The sequence below is a fragment of the Rosa chinensis genome, chromosome 3 (genome assembly GCF_002994745.2).
Source record: "Rosa chinensis cultivar Old Blush chromosome 3, RchiOBHm-V2, whole genome shotgun sequence".
Classification (NCBI taxonomy): Eukaryota; Viridiplantae; Streptophyta; class Magnoliopsida; order Rosales; family Rosaceae; genus Rosa; species Rosa chinensis.
Genome location: NC_037090.1, coordinates 24,301,775 through 24,319,428, shown reverse-complemented (window position 1 = coordinate 24,319,428; position 17,654 = coordinate 24,301,775). Strand labels below are relative to the sequence as shown.

General features: G+C 38.5%; 3 protein-coding genes and 1 pseudogene across 3 annotated transcripts; all 4 read right to left on the bottom strand.

Moving 5' to 3' along the window:
- Positions 1–1,982: 1,982 nt before the first annotated feature.
- Positions 1,983–2,922, bottom strand: LOC112194336 (annotated as a pseudogene).
- Positions 2,923–6,704: 3,782 nt separating this feature from the next.
- On the bottom strand, positions 6,705–11,194 carry LOC112194334 (receptor-like protein 7). The gene is made up of 3 exons (XM_024334584.2): positions 8,878–11,194; positions 7,193–7,365; positions 6,705–6,725 (listed from the first exon to the last, which is right to left on the bottom strand). Exons 1-3 carry the CDS (start codon positions 11,192–11,194, stop codon positions 6,705–6,707), a joined length of 2,511 nt encoding a protein of 836 aa, XP_024190352.2.
- A 645-nt stretch (positions 11,195–11,839) lies between these two features.
- Positions 11,840–14,965, bottom strand: LOC112193562. The gene is made up of 2 exons (XM_024333752.2): positions 13,105–14,965; positions 11,840–12,797 (listed from the first exon to the last, which is right to left on the bottom strand). Exons 1-2 carry the CDS (start codon positions 13,344–13,346, stop codon positions 12,503–12,505), a joined length of 537 nt encoding a protein of 178 aa, XP_024189520.1. The 5' UTR covers positions 13,347–14,965; the 3' UTR covers positions 11,840–12,502.
- On the bottom strand, positions 13,372–14,513 carry LOC121052295 (receptor-like protein 7). Its single transcript, XM_040517009.1, has 3 exons — positions 14,143–14,513; positions 13,835–14,074; positions 13,372–13,537 (listed from the first exon to the last, which is right to left on the bottom strand). Exons 1-3 carry the CDS (start codon positions 14,511–14,513, stop codon positions 13,372–13,374), a joined length of 777 nt encoding a protein of 258 aa, XP_040372943.1.
- Positions 14,966–17,654: the final 2,689 nt, after the last annotated feature.

Below are 17,654 nucleotides of genomic sequence, written 5' to 3'. Positions count from 1 at the left end.
GAAGGCGTGGATCGACGAGTGGTTGTTGGCTTAGATAAATGGGGATTGGATCGATGTGGAGTGGATAGGACTGAGTTGGATCGGCGCGATATCGGAGATTGACTGGTGGCCTCGAATCCGTGGCGGCGGGGTAGTTTGGATCGGATTTGGTTCTTCATGGATCAGAGGCAGTTTCATCCTCCTTTAGTGGTGCCCAATCTGGGGTGGTCGGTGGTGCGATCCAGGTTTGGTCTCTGGATCCAATCTGGGGAGGGATCTGATCTAAGCAGTTTTGGGCACGTTCTGGATTGGATTTGCTATGGTCGTGGTGGCATGAACGGGTATGGTAGTCATGGGTGGCGGATCTGGCAGGGCAAGGTAGTCGGTGGTCCATCGGCAGTGGGGGGTTTGAGCCAAGTTCGGCCTGCTAGTGGAGCTTCTCTTGATTGGGCCTTCGCCTGTGGTGTTTGGGCAGGGGCTTGTTGCTGGGCTAGATGGAGTTTGGGCCTGGGTCTGTGCTTGGGCTCAGGTCCCAAACTGTGTTAATTTTATGTTATTTGCATGTTAAAATTAGGATTTGGTTTCTTTTGTTTTGTTTTTCAACAATAAGTTACTATTAAGGTTTTGTTTTAAGGTTAGATGTTGGGTCGGGTGTACTGCAATTTTGGCATAGACAATCTTCTATTCGGCAGTCTAGCGGTCGTTCCTGTTCTAGAGTTAGGTCAGCAGTGGTGGCGAAAATGTCTGGCGGTGGCATACTGGCATAGACAGTCATTCCTGGCCTTCTAGTGGGATTGTTCCTGTCCGCTCTCGAGTCGGAGGTGATGGCGATTTGGAGCATTTGTGGATTGACGGTGTTGGCATTAAGGTGGCCATGGTCTTGGGTTTAATTTAGTCTCAGGTCTGATGGTCCAGCATTTATTTTTGGTCGGATTTGAAGTCACGACTAGTGTAGACTTTGTCGATCAAAGGCAGGTCAGGAGGATTCTGGGTGGCGAGTTAGTGTTGACAAAGTTGTGTATCGAGAATTCACTGCGCCTGCGCATCTTGTCTTTGCCTTTTGTTGTAGTGCAAGTTAAGTCTGCAGTTGAGTCGGGGCTTTGTTGGATCCGTTAGTCAGTCATTTTGGAGTTCCAGTGTGAAGTCCAGTGGCCATTTCTGTGTATGAGATGATGTCAAAACTCATTGTATCCAGTTCATTATTAATGAAGTTTCTTCTTGATCAAAAAAAAAAAAACAAGGGCTTTTAAATTAACAATTCAATATAGATTTTCAAATTAAAGATTAGATGGGTGTGTGAAAATTACAAATTTATCTATGTTGATTTAAAAGTGTTTATTAAATCCTTATTTAAAGTCCTCATTAGAGACAACCCCACTGTGCCCTCAGCAGATCCTCGACACCACGCTGCTGCTCGAACACCCACCGTGTTATTTCCTTGATTCTGATGGATTAGTATTACCTAGGTCTGTGTTACAATGTTGCATTCATTGTACAATGGACAAGACCAAGTCACCATGCTAGCATAAGGTGGACTCCATTTGATGTCAATGTTCTATCAAACATACCAAAAACCAACATATACTGCCTTCTCAAAAAATGCATGATAGCATTCTGGCAGTAGGTTGTGTGTATATAATCTCTTGAGTTTGTCAGAATTCACTGCAATTGATACTAGATGGGTAAAAGATACAAATCAATAGAACAGAGTACGATTATGCCATTTGAAATGAATCTAATATATCCTCCATCTATCCAAGCCAATTGAATTAGTGCTTGGAAACCATCATTTAGTAACAGCAGATTGGACTACTTTCCTTTCGACACTAGCATAGAAAGGTAATTAAAACCAGAAGTTTCTGATATAAAAGCACAAAGGTACTAGATGCAACTGTCTGTCTGAAAAACTCTGACCAGTGAGATTCCATGACCCTCCCTAAAGGTATTAGATGAAACTGTCTAAGAGGCTTTGATCATTGAGTAAGAACATACATGAGGACTCCCTATTTCAACACAAGAGATGCACCGTTGTCCTCAAACGCTTCAAGGGACTCCTTCAGAAGTGCCTGTGCTTTTTCTCTCCTCCTAAACAAGAAAGTCAAACAAGAAGGAACAAAAATAAGTCTTTGCAAAAAGGTTTAGCACACCACCAGCTACAAGTAAACAATAAAGCAAACAAGAAACAAATAGGCAGGTTCCAGTTTTCATTTTTATGGTAATCAAACACCACAAAGACCAGAGAATGATTAAACATATCTTTGCAAAACTTTAAGCAATCTTACTATCTTACTCTATCAAAAAGGTCACAAAAGCTATACAGTTATCTTTTAATTGTTTTAAAAATAAAGTAGAATATTTCAGCATCAAATGCGCATTAAGCTTATCAATAATTGTTGAGAACATACCTCTTTATATCCTCAACAACTTGTTTACGTCGTTTTATCTGAAGTTCTAAAATGTGAATTAGTGTTACCCTAGCCTGCATGATAAAGACATAAAAATATAAAGAAAGTAGTTCGTTATAACAACCCAACAACTTATATTATAAGACCCAGTATATCTTACCTGATGGGGGCGCAATGAGTTCAGATGATGCAAGTTCTTGAATATAAGAAATATTTCTTCCACTCTCCTCTGCATATTGTGATGGTCTCTCCACGAGAATATCAGCAAGTTCCAGAATGTGCAGCTGCAATTCTTGTTCGGATCCTAAAATCTAAAACATAGTACAACTTTTGTCAAAATGGAAAAGTGAGGGACAGCTAAAAAGTAAAATAAATAATAATAATGGCGAAAACAATCAAGTACTAACATACAAACTTACAGATAGAGGTCCTAACTTCCTATTCGTTTCTTGCAGAGAATTATCTCAAATAATAATTCTAACTAAACCAAACAAAACTACTATAGCAATACCCACAAGTAGTCAAGAAATTCATGCATTCCCTAGGAGTTCTTTATTTTTGGTAATCATAGTTTGGCCATCAATACTTGATCTATCAAGACAACAATAGCTAGTATGCATGTGTGCATCCCCAAAGGCTAGAAAAAATAGGTTAATAAGTTGGAGATGTAGATGAACATTTCCTACAGGTTGCTACTTCTCTTGCCTTTACATTCAATAGTTCCTGCCAAGAATTTTCTATATATGTAACATATTTGAATATCTCTCAGCCTCGTAACACAAGTGAAGATTACCAGAGAAGAGTCTTATTAACCTTTTTTTTTTTATTAAAAATACTAATTACCTAATTCCACTTACCTATATATATAGGTGATTGAATCAAGATTTTTAAATCAATTCCTACGTATCAAAGGTAGTTTTTCCACAGGATACAAACTCTAAACTAGTGTGAACTACTTGTCCACTGCATGTACACTAAAGCTTTTGTCTTAATAAAGATCCTTTCTTCTCAAACAAAACAATGAAACAAAGTAAAGACATTTTCAAAAAAAAAATATGAAACAAAGTAAAGAAATAAAGAGAACGATTAAACTAGCCTGAAGGTAGACGTACCAATATTTGGGCCTTTTGGGTACAGTTAACTCACTCTTTGTTCCTCCAAGCTTGGAAGCACGTCATCGGTCTATATAAAATAAACATGAAATTTTGTTAAAAATAAATTACAAGGAAATAATAGAGCTCAACTCAGACATTGATAACATTAACACAATAATCTTTGTCGGAAAAAAAAAACACAAAAATCTATAAGAATAAGCTTATTTTGTTAAAGGATAATCCAAAACTCAGTAGTCAAAAGTCAAAACGTGCAACTTCAAATGCATTTATATTGCATTCCTGGATTAAGGAACTAAATGACGCATTACATTCTCCAGAAAATAACTAAACAATATAATTAGTTATGACAATACTTTTGTATCCAAAGATTAAGCAAAAAAGCAACTTTCAAATATTATGACTGAGTTAAGGCCTATTGCACTATGTAATGTGGTCTACCGAATTTGCTCTAAAGTGTTGGCCAATAGAATGAAGAAGATTTTGGGAGAGGTTATATCTCCACTATAGAGTGCATTTGTACCAGGCCGATTGATCTCTGACAATACTTTAGTGGCAATTGAGGTGGCTCATTTTCTGCATAAGAAGAGAAGCCTAGAGGAGTATTTCTCTCTAAAACTTGACATTAGTAAAGGGTATGACAGGCTGGAGTGGAATTTTTTTAGACGGATCCTTTTAAAGTTAGGGTTTGCAGAAGAGTGGGTGGATCTAGTGATGGCTAGTATCCAAACAGTATGGAGAAGTCCGGGGTTATGTTCGACCATCTAGGGGTATTAGACAAGGTGATCCATTGTCACCTTATCTGTTTATCTTATGTGCTGAAGGGTTGTCTTCTCTGATTGAGTTTTTTGCACAGCAGCAATGGATACAAGGTATCAAGGTTACTCCTACTGCACCGATTTTGCAACATTTATTGTTCGCAGATGATAGTTTTTTGTTTGGCTCTGCAACTGAAGAGGAATGTCAACAATTCAGAAATATTTTATATGCATACGAGATAGCTTCTGGGCAGAGAGTAAATCTACAGAAAAGTAATGTCGCTTTTAGTAAGAATGTTAGTATGGACAGGCAATTGTATCTGGCAGATATCCTTGGGGTGCAAAGGGTGGATAAACATGAGAAGTATCTTGGCTTGCCTACCCATGTTGGAAGATCAAAGACAGCTGCATTTGCTTACTTGAAAGAGAAACTTACAAAGAAAGTCGTCAGCTGGAGAGCCAAATTATTAAGCGGTACAGGTAAAGAAATTCTAATTAAAGTTGTTGCTCAATCTGTTCCAATGTATGTGATGAATTGCTATATGCACCCTTTGGGTCTCTGTGATGATATGCATCAGGTATGTGCCGGTTTCTGGTGGGGGGATTCTTGGGAACGGTTATGTGTTCCTAAGAAGGAGGGTGGTATGGGCTTTAAGAACTTGCATTGGCTTAATAAGGCTATGTTGGCTAAACAAAGTTGGTGGTTGCTACAAAATCCAAATTCATTGATAGCTAGATTGTATAAAGCTATTTATTTTCCTAATGGTGAGTATCTCACAACTGGTTTAAGGGATACACCCTCATTTTCATGGAGGAGCATTGTGGAAGCTAGGCAAGTATTAGTACAGGGCCTCAGATGGTAGGTTGGGAATGGTGAGTGTATTGAGATATGGAATCATAATTGGATTCCAGATGTGTACCCCAGAGGGCAGTCTTCACCTCCTCTGTATGATGCACCTCGTTTTGTTGAGGAGCTTAAGGACCCAATTACTCAGAGTTCGGATGTAAATCTACTTGCCAGGTACTTTACCCAAACTGATATTGATTTGATATTGAGCATTCCATTGACAAGGCATGCACAGAGTGATAGACAAATTTGGCATTTTCACAAGAAGGGTTTCTTTACTACAAATAGTGCATATTTTTTTGCTCGTGATTTGACTTTGGGTTTAATTTTAGGCCTCACCACCTGTTGATTCTTATAAGGTAGTGTGGAAGGCAGTATGGGATGCTAAAGTACCTAGCAAGGTAGCTTTACATGCATGGAAGACAACGGTTAATATTCTCCCTACACGGGTGGGATTGAGTACTAAAGGCTATAATGGAGAGATGGGGTGTTTATTGTGTCCTCATACTTTGGAAAACAGTTTGCATGTTTTCGTTGATTTTCCATATGCACAGGAAGTTTGGCATAAAGCTGGTTTACAGCTACCTACTGGGCCGGGCGACAATTTTATAGATTGATTTTTGGGTGCAATCAATAGTTTGACAAAGGAGCATATAGCTAGGTGCTTGATGCTCTTGTGGGGGATTTGGAAAAACAGAAACAACCAATTATGGGAACATAAGAGACAACATGCATCTGAGGTTGTGTTGCTCATTATGGGTTGGTATGAGGAATTCAAAAAAGTAAATGTGCAGTCAATGGAGATTAGGAGACAATCGGTGAAATGGACAAAACCACAAGAGAATTAGGTGAAGGTTAATTGTGATAGTGCATTCCAGACAGTAACAAGAAAGGGGGGTGTTGGAGTTGTGATCTGAGATGCTAATGGTGATTTTCAAGTTGGTGCTGCTAGACCTCTCCCTTTAGTAACGTCACCTTTCCATGTGGAATTGATGGCGTTAAAGGAATGGATCAATTTGGCAATGGCATTACAGCATGAGCAAGTACTGTTTGAATCTGATTGCTCTTTATTGGTTCAAGCTTTGCATTCAATTGGACCGAATTTATCTACAATGAGTATGTTGCTTGATGAGATCAGACTAGTGCTGCAAAATCATGGTGGTTGTAGAATTAATTATGTACCAAGGGAAGCAAATACAGTAGCTCATGGATTTGCTTCTCATGTTTTAAGAAATAATGATAGTCAAACTTGGTTTGTCATAGCTCCCGAATTTATAAGGGATGCCATTCAAAATGATTGTAATCGTTAATTGATTCAATGAAATTTATTTTCAAAAAAAAAAAAAAAAAGCAACTTTCAGATATCAAATTTACAATCTGTATATTAATGTGGAGAAAAAGGTAAAGAATAGGAAAAGCTTACAGTGTAAGTAGCACCATAGCAAATGTATGTCCCTTCAATTGGTGGCAGCGGCTCAGGAGCAGATTTGGGATCTTGCAAGTAATCTTTTTATAGCTTATAATATGGTGGTGGAGGTTGGTAGGTCGTTGTAACCATTTCAAGCACCTTGTTGCCAAATCTAACATCAACCAAGTAGCCATTTCAAGCACCATGTTCCCAAACCTAACATCAAACAAAAGGAATAAAACATTAAATTAAACTTGAATGGAAGGAAACAAAAATTTTAAAGATAAAAGTTACTGATTTCAAACTAGAAATTTTACCTAAAACTCACAAAACCCTAAAAGTGAGAAAGTCGTCATTTTTTTTTTGGTTACGACGAGGCCTAAAGGACCTAGGCAGAAAGAAAACTAAATTTTTTGGCTAAAGGTTCTAGCTCTATCAGCCCCAGCAATGTCATCAAGCAAAGCCTGGATAACATGAATAGGAGGCTGGTTCATAATGCGAGTTCCTCAAGAGCAATTTAAGCTTTCTTTGGCTAGGATGTCAGTAACTGTAGTTCTCTCCCTGTGTATGTGCTGGAGAGTACAACAATCAAAGAGCTGCATCGTGGACTTCAAATTAAATAGAAGAGTCCCAAGGGGATGAGTGTCATACAAATTCAGCTGCATGAGGTGGACCACAATTACAGAGTCACTTTGAACTTTAAGATTTTTTATATGGAGTTCAATAGCAAGTTTTAGGCCAGTAAAGAGTCTCCAAGCCTCAGTCTGAATAACTTCACCAGTCCCAACCTGATGAAAGAAACCATTAATCCATTCTTCAGAGCCGTTGCAAATAACTCCACTGGCCCCAATAACACCTACGAGAAAGTAGTCATTGTTTAAGCTAACTAATAACCAGGAGTACATGAAACTATAAAGCCATATTTGGTTACTGACAAAGCAAAAATCATAGAAAAAATAGATTATTTTTAGTATAGCAAATTGCTCCTTGCACAAAATTAAATTACTCGTGTTAATTCTTTAAGAACACATAGAAAAGGAATCAGACAACTGAATGTTGACAAATCAGTAGTTTTAATTGCTCAGGATTGTATGAATGATTTTCAATTTTACGTTGTTCGTTCAAGTAGCTGCACTAGGAGCAGCATTAATAGTGGCACTAAATCAGTAGTTTCAATGTACTTGAAAATTGAATGGCCTAGAAATCACATATCCATCAAAAATACCAAATTAACCCAACCTAGGAAATTTGATGGAAGAGAAGCTTCAGATTTCTTAGCCCTCAGTAAACAAGATTTAAACCTTTTTATGCTCCAATTTGAAGTGCCAAGTTTCCAAAACAAATACAGAACCAACTCAAAAACAAACACTGAAATCAAAATGGAACTAACACTACTAGAAATTTCCCCATTAGCACCCCTTTTTTAGCCAAAAAATCATCAGTGCCAAAAATGAATAGTATTACACTGATATAGAAGGTTGGTGAGTTTGTTTTTTCTCTCACTGATCATCAATGTCTAATATATATAGTACATCAAGCAATTAATTGTTTAATCCCAATGTTACTGTTAATGATGTGAAAAAGGAATAGTATTCTTACTATGAAGCACTGATCTGATTCAAAACTGACAGAATAAAAAAGTAAGACTTTAGGTTTTTTTTGACACTAGCCACCGATTCTAATTGTGAATGTAATATAATATAGTTTGTATATGAACGTTTCTAAAAGGGTCTTCTAGAAGCTTTGACATGAGTTCTAAAGAATTTGGCAACATACATGTACATGGGAAAGGAGAAGAGGGAAGCAATCAATTAATCACTTACAATATTTCTTAAAAATAATTAGAATTGCATTTTTAGTTGTTGGTCTCACAAATATGGAAATGAGAGAGCAACTGTAGAGAGAGGGTTGATTTCTTATGTACAACGACGGGCCTTTTGGGCCTACGGCGTTCCATTGTTTTTGGGCTCTTGAGCAAGTTGCAGTTTCAGTAGAAGTTGGCATCGCTTCTGATCAGAAATAGAAAATCTTGGCACTGCTTGTACAGACCGTAGGATATTTGAAAACAATCACCATATCACAAAACAGAGCAATTACCTACTTGCACTACACAATATTTCATAAATGTTAAAAACGTAAAGTCATTACATTGTAAGAACGATTACAACATAGATTACGACACCAGACAAAAAAAAAACATTATGACAAAAGAAAAAAAAAATTACATTGTAATCATGTGATGAAAATACAGAGAAAAAACGCCAGGGGAGTCTCTGGCAAAATGGAGTTGAGCTGCATGCTTGGTCTTCCTACCCATTTCAACGTCTCCAATACCTTTGATTTATGTAAGCATGCCTTCTGTGATTACCAAATCTGTGTTCCAGCTGAGGGAATGTATTGAACAGGATGTTAAACATAGCTCTGTAATACCAATTCCTCCATCTCTTGCAAAACAAAAGCGATCCGATGGCAATCCCAAATCCACATGTAAATCCAATTTCAACACTGATAACATTCCAATCGATCTCATCTCCAGAATTACTTGAGCTTCCATTTAACGTAGGTGGGGGCAATACGGCTGGTGTATCTGATGTCAAAGGAGGCCCCCACAATCCTTGGTTGCCTACAAAGGAAGTATTTGGAAATGTCGAGAACTGAGTGCTGGTTGGGATTTTGCCGATCAGTTGATTATTTGAGACATTCAAAAATGAAAGGTAATTGAGATTTGCAAACTGTTGGGGAATGTGGCCGCTCAGACGATTCTGTGAGAGGTCTAAGGACTCCATGCTTCTCATGTTCCCAACGGATGATGGGATTTCGCCTGTGAAAGCATTACCAGATAAGTTGAGGGCATACAATGCTTTCAGCTCTCCAATTTCCTTGGGTATTGACCCGGTAAAATTGTTGGAAGAGAAATCAATCAAGGTGAAGATAGTTAGAATCTTTATCAGATCCAACTGCAAACCTTTGATGATGGTTGTTATTGTATCTCTGTAATAAACATCCATCCCAATAGTCTCTGTTGTGTACAGGGGAGTGTACGAAAATACCAGATTACCATCATCTTCATTAGCCTTCATTTTCTGCCATGTTGCGAAAGACGTTGCCGGTATTTCACCATTCAAGTGGTTGTGTGCTAAATCTATGATTTGCAGCACAGGCCAAGTGCTGTTGGTCTTGGGACATCCTAGGCTACCATAAAGATTGTTGGATCTTAAAACAAGGACACGCAAGGTGGATATGGTCATCAACAGGCACGGAAAAGTATCTGTTATCTGATTGTTTCTGAGATTTAAAACCCCTAAACTTGAGCAGTTGACAAGAGATTTCGGAAACTGGCCTTGTATATTATTTCTGCTGAGATCAAGAGTTTGTAGCTTACAATGCTCAAGAAAATTATCAGGAATAGAGCCAGTGAGGTTGTTTGTCCTTAAATCAAGGACTGAAAGCGGAAGTTGAGTCAAGCATTGCGGAATTATACCACTCAAAGAATTATAGGACAGATCTAGAACCATACCAGTTGTATTGCAAATTGATCTTGGAATGGTTCCATGCAAGTTATTTCTTGACACAGAGAGGAAATTAGTTTGAGAGATAAAACTGCCAATGTCAGCTGGTAGACTAGAGCTAAAATTATTTCTTGAGTAATCCAGAAAATGGGCAAATGGTAGGAACAATGGGATTTGTCCCTGAAGCTGGTTTGAATGAAGATCAAGTGACGTCACAACAGTAGAAGAATTAGCCTTAGGTAATGGAGCTTCAAGAGTTTCCAAGGAGTTACAAGAAAGATTCAGTTCTTGAAGAGAATTGAGCCTCCAAATCCAATTGGGTATCTGGCCTTGAATTTGGTTATTTGAAAGGTCCAAGTAATTTAATGTGGACTGATTTCTCAAGAAGTCTGGGAATGTTCTCAACTTGTTAGAAGCTAAACCCAAGCGGCCAATCTGAAGGAAGGCATATGAGGAGTGGATACCCTGAATCTTGTTGAAATTAAGGTAAAGAGAAAACAAAGTAAAAGTAGAATTAGGAAGAAGAGGTTCTAGATTTACAATGGAATTATAAGAGAGATTTAGGAGTCCAAGAGAATTGAGCCTCCAAATCCAATTAGGTATCTGGCCTTGAATCTGGTTTCCCGAAAGGTCTAATTTCGAAAGTGTGGATTGATTTTTTAAGAAATCTGGGAGTCCTACCAACTTGTTAGAAGCCAATAGCAAGTTCTCAATCTGAAGGAAGGGGGAACTGGTACCATTATAATCAAACAACAAGCTATTGTGGGAAAGATCAAGAAATGAAAGAGTTCTAGGCTGCTGAGGGCCACTGAAAGGGAAGCCACTGAAGTTGTTTGAAGCAAGATCAAGATACATAAGCCCTTTAAGATTAAAAATAGATGTTGGTATTTCTCCTTCCAAATTGTTGTTTCCCAAAAGAAGGTTCCGAAGTAACTGTGAAGAGGTATTGAAAAATTCAGGGACTTGACCAGAGAAATGATTATTAGAAAGTGCTAATGCAACCAGCAAGGGAGGAGAAACAATAGACGATGGAATACTCCCATAGAGTAGATTGTTGCTGAAGTCAAGGCTTTCCAGATTAACAAGGGCTTCCCAGTGAATAGGACTGATAGGACTATTGAACCTGTTCCATGACACGTCCAGGTCAACCAATTGGGTAAGGTTCTCAATTGACATGGGGAGGGATCCAGTGAAATTGCAATGTGAAAGAGATATGGTTGAAAGTTTTGTCCTATTCTTTGGAAACTCTGGAAAGGAACCACCAAGTTCCGGATTACTAGAAATATCAATGGTTTGTAGGGAAGGAATAAGAAAGACCTCTTTGGGAAATATTCCCAGCAAGTTACAACCAAAGAGAGACTAGGGCTGTCAATGGGTCGTGTCGGGTTGGGTTCGTGTCGGGTCAAAGTATTTGTCGTGTCGCAAGATACAAACCCAAACCCAACCCATTTAATAATCGTGTCAAAAATCTAAACCCAAACCCAACCTATTTATTAAACGGGTTACCCGTTTCCAACCCGCTTAACCCATTTAACAAATAGGTCATGTCGTGTTAGACAAAATGACTCATTTAAGGGTTAACAATGCGACCCATTTAACTAAAAAAATGCATAAAGTGATTAAATTCACTAAAAACTCCACAAGACAAATAATATAAATTATTAAATCCAATAATTATAAAGCAAAATATTTCAAATTGTCTAATCCTATGATCAAATACTCCTAACGTCCAAAATTTCAAGAAGAAGTATAACATAATCGGGTTATACGGGTTCACTTCGTGTTGGCGGGTTGACCCGTGGCCAACCCATTTATTAAATGGGTCATGGCGGGTTGACCCACGGCTGACCCGCTTTTTAATCGTGCGGGTTCAACCCGCTTTATTTCGTGCGGGTTTCGAGTCGTGTTATCGGGTCGTGTCGGAATTGACAGCCCTAAAAGAGACTCAAGGAAGTCAAGTTTGAAAAATTGGCAAAGGATCTTGGAACCGGAGCATAGAACGAGTTATTTCCCAAGTCAATCTCATACAGAGATTGAAGCTTTGCAAGGGAGTCACATATGGGGCCTGAAAGACCACTAAAAGACAAGCTCAACACCCTCAGATTTGGCAGTGAAGATGATATGGCTTCGCACCAGTCACTCCCCTGTCCTGATATCTCTACTGAATCAAGATACAACTCTGTAAGCTGATCAAGATCTTCTCCACTACCTTCTGGTCTGACATGTCTTCACCAAGGGTTCTCATTTGATTGACAACTTCAGTTACTCTAGAAGAGTAATCTTGGATGCATTTAGATTCTTTCATCCTCAGATTGTGAAACTCCCTGCGTAAAGACTGAAGCTTGATGGTCCTTGCCTTGCTATCACCTTGAAACTCCCTCTCCAAAATCTCTCAAGCTTCCTTTGCTGTGTTGGCTCTTGTTATTCTTGGAAAGATTTCGTTGGTGACTGCATTTTGAATTTTTGAGAGAGCTTTGGCATCTGTCATTGCATCTGCTTCATATTTTTCTCTTTGTGCAGCTGAAAGTTGATTCTCATCTTCTGGTTCAGTGAAGCCCTTCTCAACGATCTTCCAAAGCCCTTCAGACCAAAGCAGAGTTTTGTCATCTTCACTTTCCAGAAATCATAGTTTTGTCCACCAAAGATGGGAAGAAAAGAATATGAAACTGGAGTGGTTTCTTTAGGAGACATCTTGGCAGGTTGATATAGGGAATGCCCAATATGAACGAACCCGCTCTGATACCAATTTGTTGGATTGAAAAAGATGGGAATAGGAAATCTGGAAAAACAGAGTGTTTATTGAGACAAAAGGAATTTTGGTTTATGAGTTGCTACTGCAGAGCTCTTGAACTGCTATTGATTTTTTTTTTTATGTTCAAAGCATTACACCAGCAAAGCTTAATTTATAGCAGCTTAGGACTCTAGACATTTCTATCTAGAGGACAGAAGAGACTCATTAGAACTCTAATACAACATTAACTTAGGCTGTTACAACAACCAACTACTTCATAAAGTTAAATCAAGAGCTAAAGAGAAAACTCTAGAATGAAGGAGAAAGTACATTAATTCCAACAAAAAGAGAGTACCTGGATCTTGGCTTTGACATTATCGATCGTATCGCTGCTCTCAACCCAGTAGGAGCCCCTTCAGACATAGTGCTTAATGCTCCCACGCCAGCTATTGGAAGAGGTTCTGAGGAAAGAAATCCTTGGGTACCTGCTTCAGAGATAGGTAGAGAGCCAAAACGAAGATTGTTCGGTGAATTTGGATCGGTCTCCGGTCGTAAAGAAGCAAGCCGAAGCTGATGATGAAGCAACCGATCCTGCATCTCAGAGTTTCTACCCTGGATTTCATCATTTTGAGCACCAAGTGACTCTTGAGCAGCACGAATCTCCTCCACACAGCGATTGCTGAGCGAGATAATCCAACTCCGTCGCCGTTACCGGAGGACGGACCACCACCGCCTTTCGGCTTTGGCATGAGCGCAAGGCTCTGATACCAGATATTAAGTACCTAGAACTGGAAACATACAGAGAATAGAAGAAAAATTGAAAGAAATTGGAAAAGCTTTATATTTCATTTGATTAAGTAGAATGGCAACAGAGGCCAGTACAGATAAGTAGTAGCAAAGCGGAAGGGAAGGGAGAACCGACTCAGTACATAAGACCCAGGCTGGCAGATAAGATTGACAGCACAATCAATTCAACTTACTTCTGGACAAAACAAAGGATTAAGGCTCTTAAACATACTAAAATTAGGACCAAGGTCCAAATAAACACCCTCAGCTCTCGAAGTGAAGATGATATGGTTTGGTACCAGTCAGATTCCTCAGCTGATAGGTCTAGACCATCAAGATTTAACTCTGTAATCTCTGTAGGGTTCTGGATTAAAGTGCCTAAATTCGGCTCCTCCCCATCCTCGGAAATGTCATTGTCAGAGAGATCAATAACCTTCACCCTTTTCAAGCATGCAACCTCAATGGGAGTTTGCGGCTTCTCAAATTTTAACCCCCCATCCTCGGAAATGTCATTGTCAGAGACATCAAGAACCTTCAACCTTTTCAAGCATGCAACCTCAATGGGAATTTGCCCAGAAAAATTAGCTGCCCTTAAAAATTCAAATACCTCAAATTTGCAAGCTTTCCAATTGCAGATGGAATTGAAGAGCCATAGAAGTTGTTATAGGCTAAATTGAGGCTCTGAATGTGTTGAAGTTGGAAAAGACTGCTGGAATTGTCAATGCTGGATGAGACAAACTCCCGGCTGAGGTCAAGTCCGACAACACACCCATTGGTGCTGCAAGTTACACCGAGCCAAGAACAGCGGTCAGTACTCGAATTCCATGTGATAAGCTTGGTGGATTTGGAAGAATTAAATTCAAGACTTTTCTTGAAACGGAGCAATGATTGTTTCTCGGCTTCAATACAGTTGCTGTGAACTGCGGGGATGAGGTTAGTGAATAAGAAAAGGAAGAAATGGAGGAACAGAGTTGGCATGTTTTAAGCAAAGGTCTAGACGCAGGCACAAATGTAGTGTGGGAAAGTGATAATTGAGAACTGGTAATGGTTGTGGACTGGTGGTGGATTTTAATAGGTCATGGAATTGGAAAATGCGTCCATAATATCTGTACCAGGCTTGACTTTGAAGTCCTTCATCTCTATCGATGGGCAACTTCCAAGAAAAATGAGACGCTGGGAAAGAGGTTTTTCTCATGATCAATTATTTTGATAGCTGCAATTGTAACAATTTATTTTCTTTATAGTTTTTTGTGGTGTATTTGAGAATGAATGAGTCAATGCATTCAAAGCAATAATAGACGTCTCAGTCTGGAGAAATTGCCTTAATCTGGTGTATTTTTGGCGTATTCGGAAGACTTGGTTGTGACTGTCTCAGTCTGGCAGTCATATACATGTAGGAAATGGAGAAATTGCCTCCATGAGTTTGGAGTTTCTTCCTTAGCAAAAGGAAGAGATGGAGGTAAAAATTTGTCATTTCTTTTAATAAATTTTTAGACACAAGCACAAATGCAGTGAGGGCTTTAACTAAGTGTTGATGGTTGTGGTGGCTTTTAGAAGGTACTTGGAATTGGGGAAAAAAAAACAGAAGAATGCCTCCATGAGATAATCTGGGATTGGCTTGACTTTCAAGTCTTCTCCTATCTCTCTGTAATTATCAGGAAAAATAAGACGCAAAGAAAGTAGATGCGTGCTGTGAGGTTCCATCAAGTGTTTCAGTACATTGAGTTCTGATAGGTATCGCATTCAAATTTCTGAGATTTGTAGTTGGATTGACTTTGAAGTCTTCTGGCTTAGGCAATACTTCAGACACACTGACCTACTCTTCTAGGTTATGAGATTGACAAGGTGAACGATGACACTTGTGTGGAAGTCTTTCCACCCAAGCTTGACTTGGTTGTCTTTCCCATCTTTCTGCAACCAGCTGGAAAACTGGGTGGAAGGAAAAAGGGGACAAGTCACACTCAACGTGGTCAGTGGTTCTGATAGTTAGTGTTGCTGAATTTCTAGGTTTCAAGAAGGATTAGTTCCAAAGCTGGAAGATTTCTGTGCCTGAAGAAAAAAAATGCAAAGCTTGTAATATAATGTGTTATACAGAGATGCAAATGCTGTTAAAAATGTATGCTGCTTGTGTGAGAGAGCATGACCAACTTCTCCAAATAAAAGTTCAGCTCTATTAGTCTATTTCTGAAAATGACCATGAGCAGTCGATTTAAATTTCTAATTTCAAATTTGATACAATGAATGTTATGTTTCCTCTCTGTGCTACCATCTACAATCATTCTCACCATTCTTAAAATAACATGTTCTGTCTTGTGCCAAGTTGTAACCTCATCTAGGCCAACTTTAGATCGTTATTAACCAAAAGTTAACAACAGAGCTGTGTGACTTCAATCGCCCTGATTACTATACTATTATAATTCCATTGTCGAATCATTTCAGTTTACCATCTCTGAGAATGTGAATTCTAAATCACACGCTTTCAACTCTAAACAGCCGGTTTGGAAAGAGTGTAGATTGACTTTTCAAGTATGATAACAGTTCCCTTCTTAGATAGATACACTAGGTAGAATTATCACATTCCTTCTGAAAGGTATATACTTCATCTAATTTCCAGACACACAAGTAGCATATGGAGTACATGTCACCAAGTTTTATAGAATATCCACAAGCAGAAAACAATTGTAATCAGGATTGATAAAATTAGTTGCCCAAGTGAAGCTAAGCTTGTATAAAGTAAAAGCACCGGAGCATTACAGTGAACATAATAGAGCAGAACGGTAGAGTGCAATATGTAACACCGATACTTATGTCCAAAGTAACCCACTTGTCATGCAACTCAGATGTTTTGGAGTATCAAGACTCGATAAAGCCTTCACAAAAGAGTTTGCCTGAACATTAATAGATACAATACTATGATACAATCTATAGGCTACCACCACGTAGTGCAAGCACTAAATGAAGGACAGAGCCACCCTCAATGTTGTAGTCTAGCAGTTTTGTCATCTCCAAGCTGCTTGCCAGCATAAATCAGCCTGCAGAGATTTAAAACTCATTAGATGCTGATCTCTTGAAAATTGGCCGGTACTATAAACAAGTGAAGCTATTAATAAGACAATAATAACAATGCAGCAATCATGCTGCTTAATAAAACTTTATTCTAGCAAGTATTCTTAGGCTATTAAAATCAAAATACAGGTGATATCCCAAACAGTTGTCAAGTTGATGAGCATACTAGCCTTCCTACACACGCTTACGCGCGTGCGGAAGTGCATTGCTCACGTGTGCGATTAACTTTTGTTTCAATTATCATGATTATTTATATTGTCCATCTTTTTTATGTGGTTAAAGGCACAACAGTCAGAATTACTCAACCACTTATACAACAGTCAGAATTCGCAACTATTTTTCAAATAAGGAGCTGCTTCTTGCCTTGCTTCTCATTACATTTTTCATTTTCCTCTTACTCCTACCTCCCCAAATCAAAGCTTTACTCAGTGGAACCTCTTTCCCCAATCTTTCAGACTTATTAGTATTGACAAAAGTACCTTCATCAGCAATTGAATGGCTGCTGTTAGCACAATCCAGTTTCGCACATAAAGAGCCACTGCTAGTACATTTTTGTATCTTTACATTGTGCTCCAGAGCTGGTACCTGCGAATAATCAATCAAGAAATTTAAACAGCTTGACCCAATTTGCAAAAGTACAGCAAAATTTAATTGGGGCAAAATTCAAGAAACTCAAAGTAGTTTCTTTAAGCAATTGTATTTCCATGAGTTCAATCATAGTAACGGAAAGTATTTTCTTTTTATTTTCAGCAGTTGCCTATTTCCATGTAGTGTTTAACAAAAAATATATAGAATTATATTTCTTGACAGTATTAGAGTAACCGATCAGATTAGATTTCTAGACAGTATTAGAGTAACCGATCAGATTAAATTTCTAGACAGCTTCTCTTCTATCTTAGCAGGTATATATGATAAGAATCTTTGACTCTATTGATTCAGACTAGGGCTGCCACTTGGTTTGGTAATTACCAAACCGATCGAATACCAACCGATGTTTTAGGTTTGGTAAACCGACTTTTTAGTAACCGAGACCAATAAAACTGAAATCGAAAA

What these genes read in the sequence shown, in the direction of transcription:
- LOC112194334 (XM_024334584.2), bottom strand. Translation starts at nt 11,194, where the DNA reads ATGTCAATTGAGAACCTTACCCAATTGGTTGACCTGGACGTGTCATGG. An exon ending in TCAGCTGGAACACAGATTTG is followed by an intron (nt 7,366 to 8,877) that starts GTAATCACAGAA and finishes ACTTTCTCGTAG; the next exon opens with GTGTTATTGGGGCCAGTGGA. An exon ending in TTAAAGTTCAAAGTGACTCT is followed by an intron (nt 6,726 to 7,192) that starts GTAATTGTGGTC and finishes GTTTGATGTTAG; the next exon opens with GTTTGGGAACATGGTGCTTG.
- LOC121052295 (XM_040517009.1), bottom strand. Translation starts at nt 14,513, where the DNA reads ATGCCAACTCTGTTCCTCCATTTCTTCCTTTTCTTATTCACTAACCTC. An exon ending in GGAAAGCTTGCAAATTTGAG is followed by an intron (nt 14,075 to 14,142) that starts GTATTTGAATTT and finishes ATGCTTGAAAAG; the next exon opens with GTTGAAGGTTCTTGATGTCT. An exon ending in TCAGCTGAGGAATCTGACTG is followed by an intron (nt 13,538 to 13,834) that starts GTACCAAACCAT and finishes GTATGTTTCCAG; the next exon opens with TTCTAGGTACTTAATATCTG.
- LOC112193562 (XM_024333752.2), bottom strand. Translation starts at nt 13,346, where the DNA reads ATGCAGGATCGGTTGCTTCATCATCAGCTTCGGCTTGCTTCTTTACGA. An exon ending in ATGTCAAAGCCAAGATCCAG is followed by an intron (nt 12,798 to 13,104) that starts GTACTCTCTTTT and finishes CTGTTTTTCCAG; the next exon opens with ATTTCCTATTCCCATCTTTT.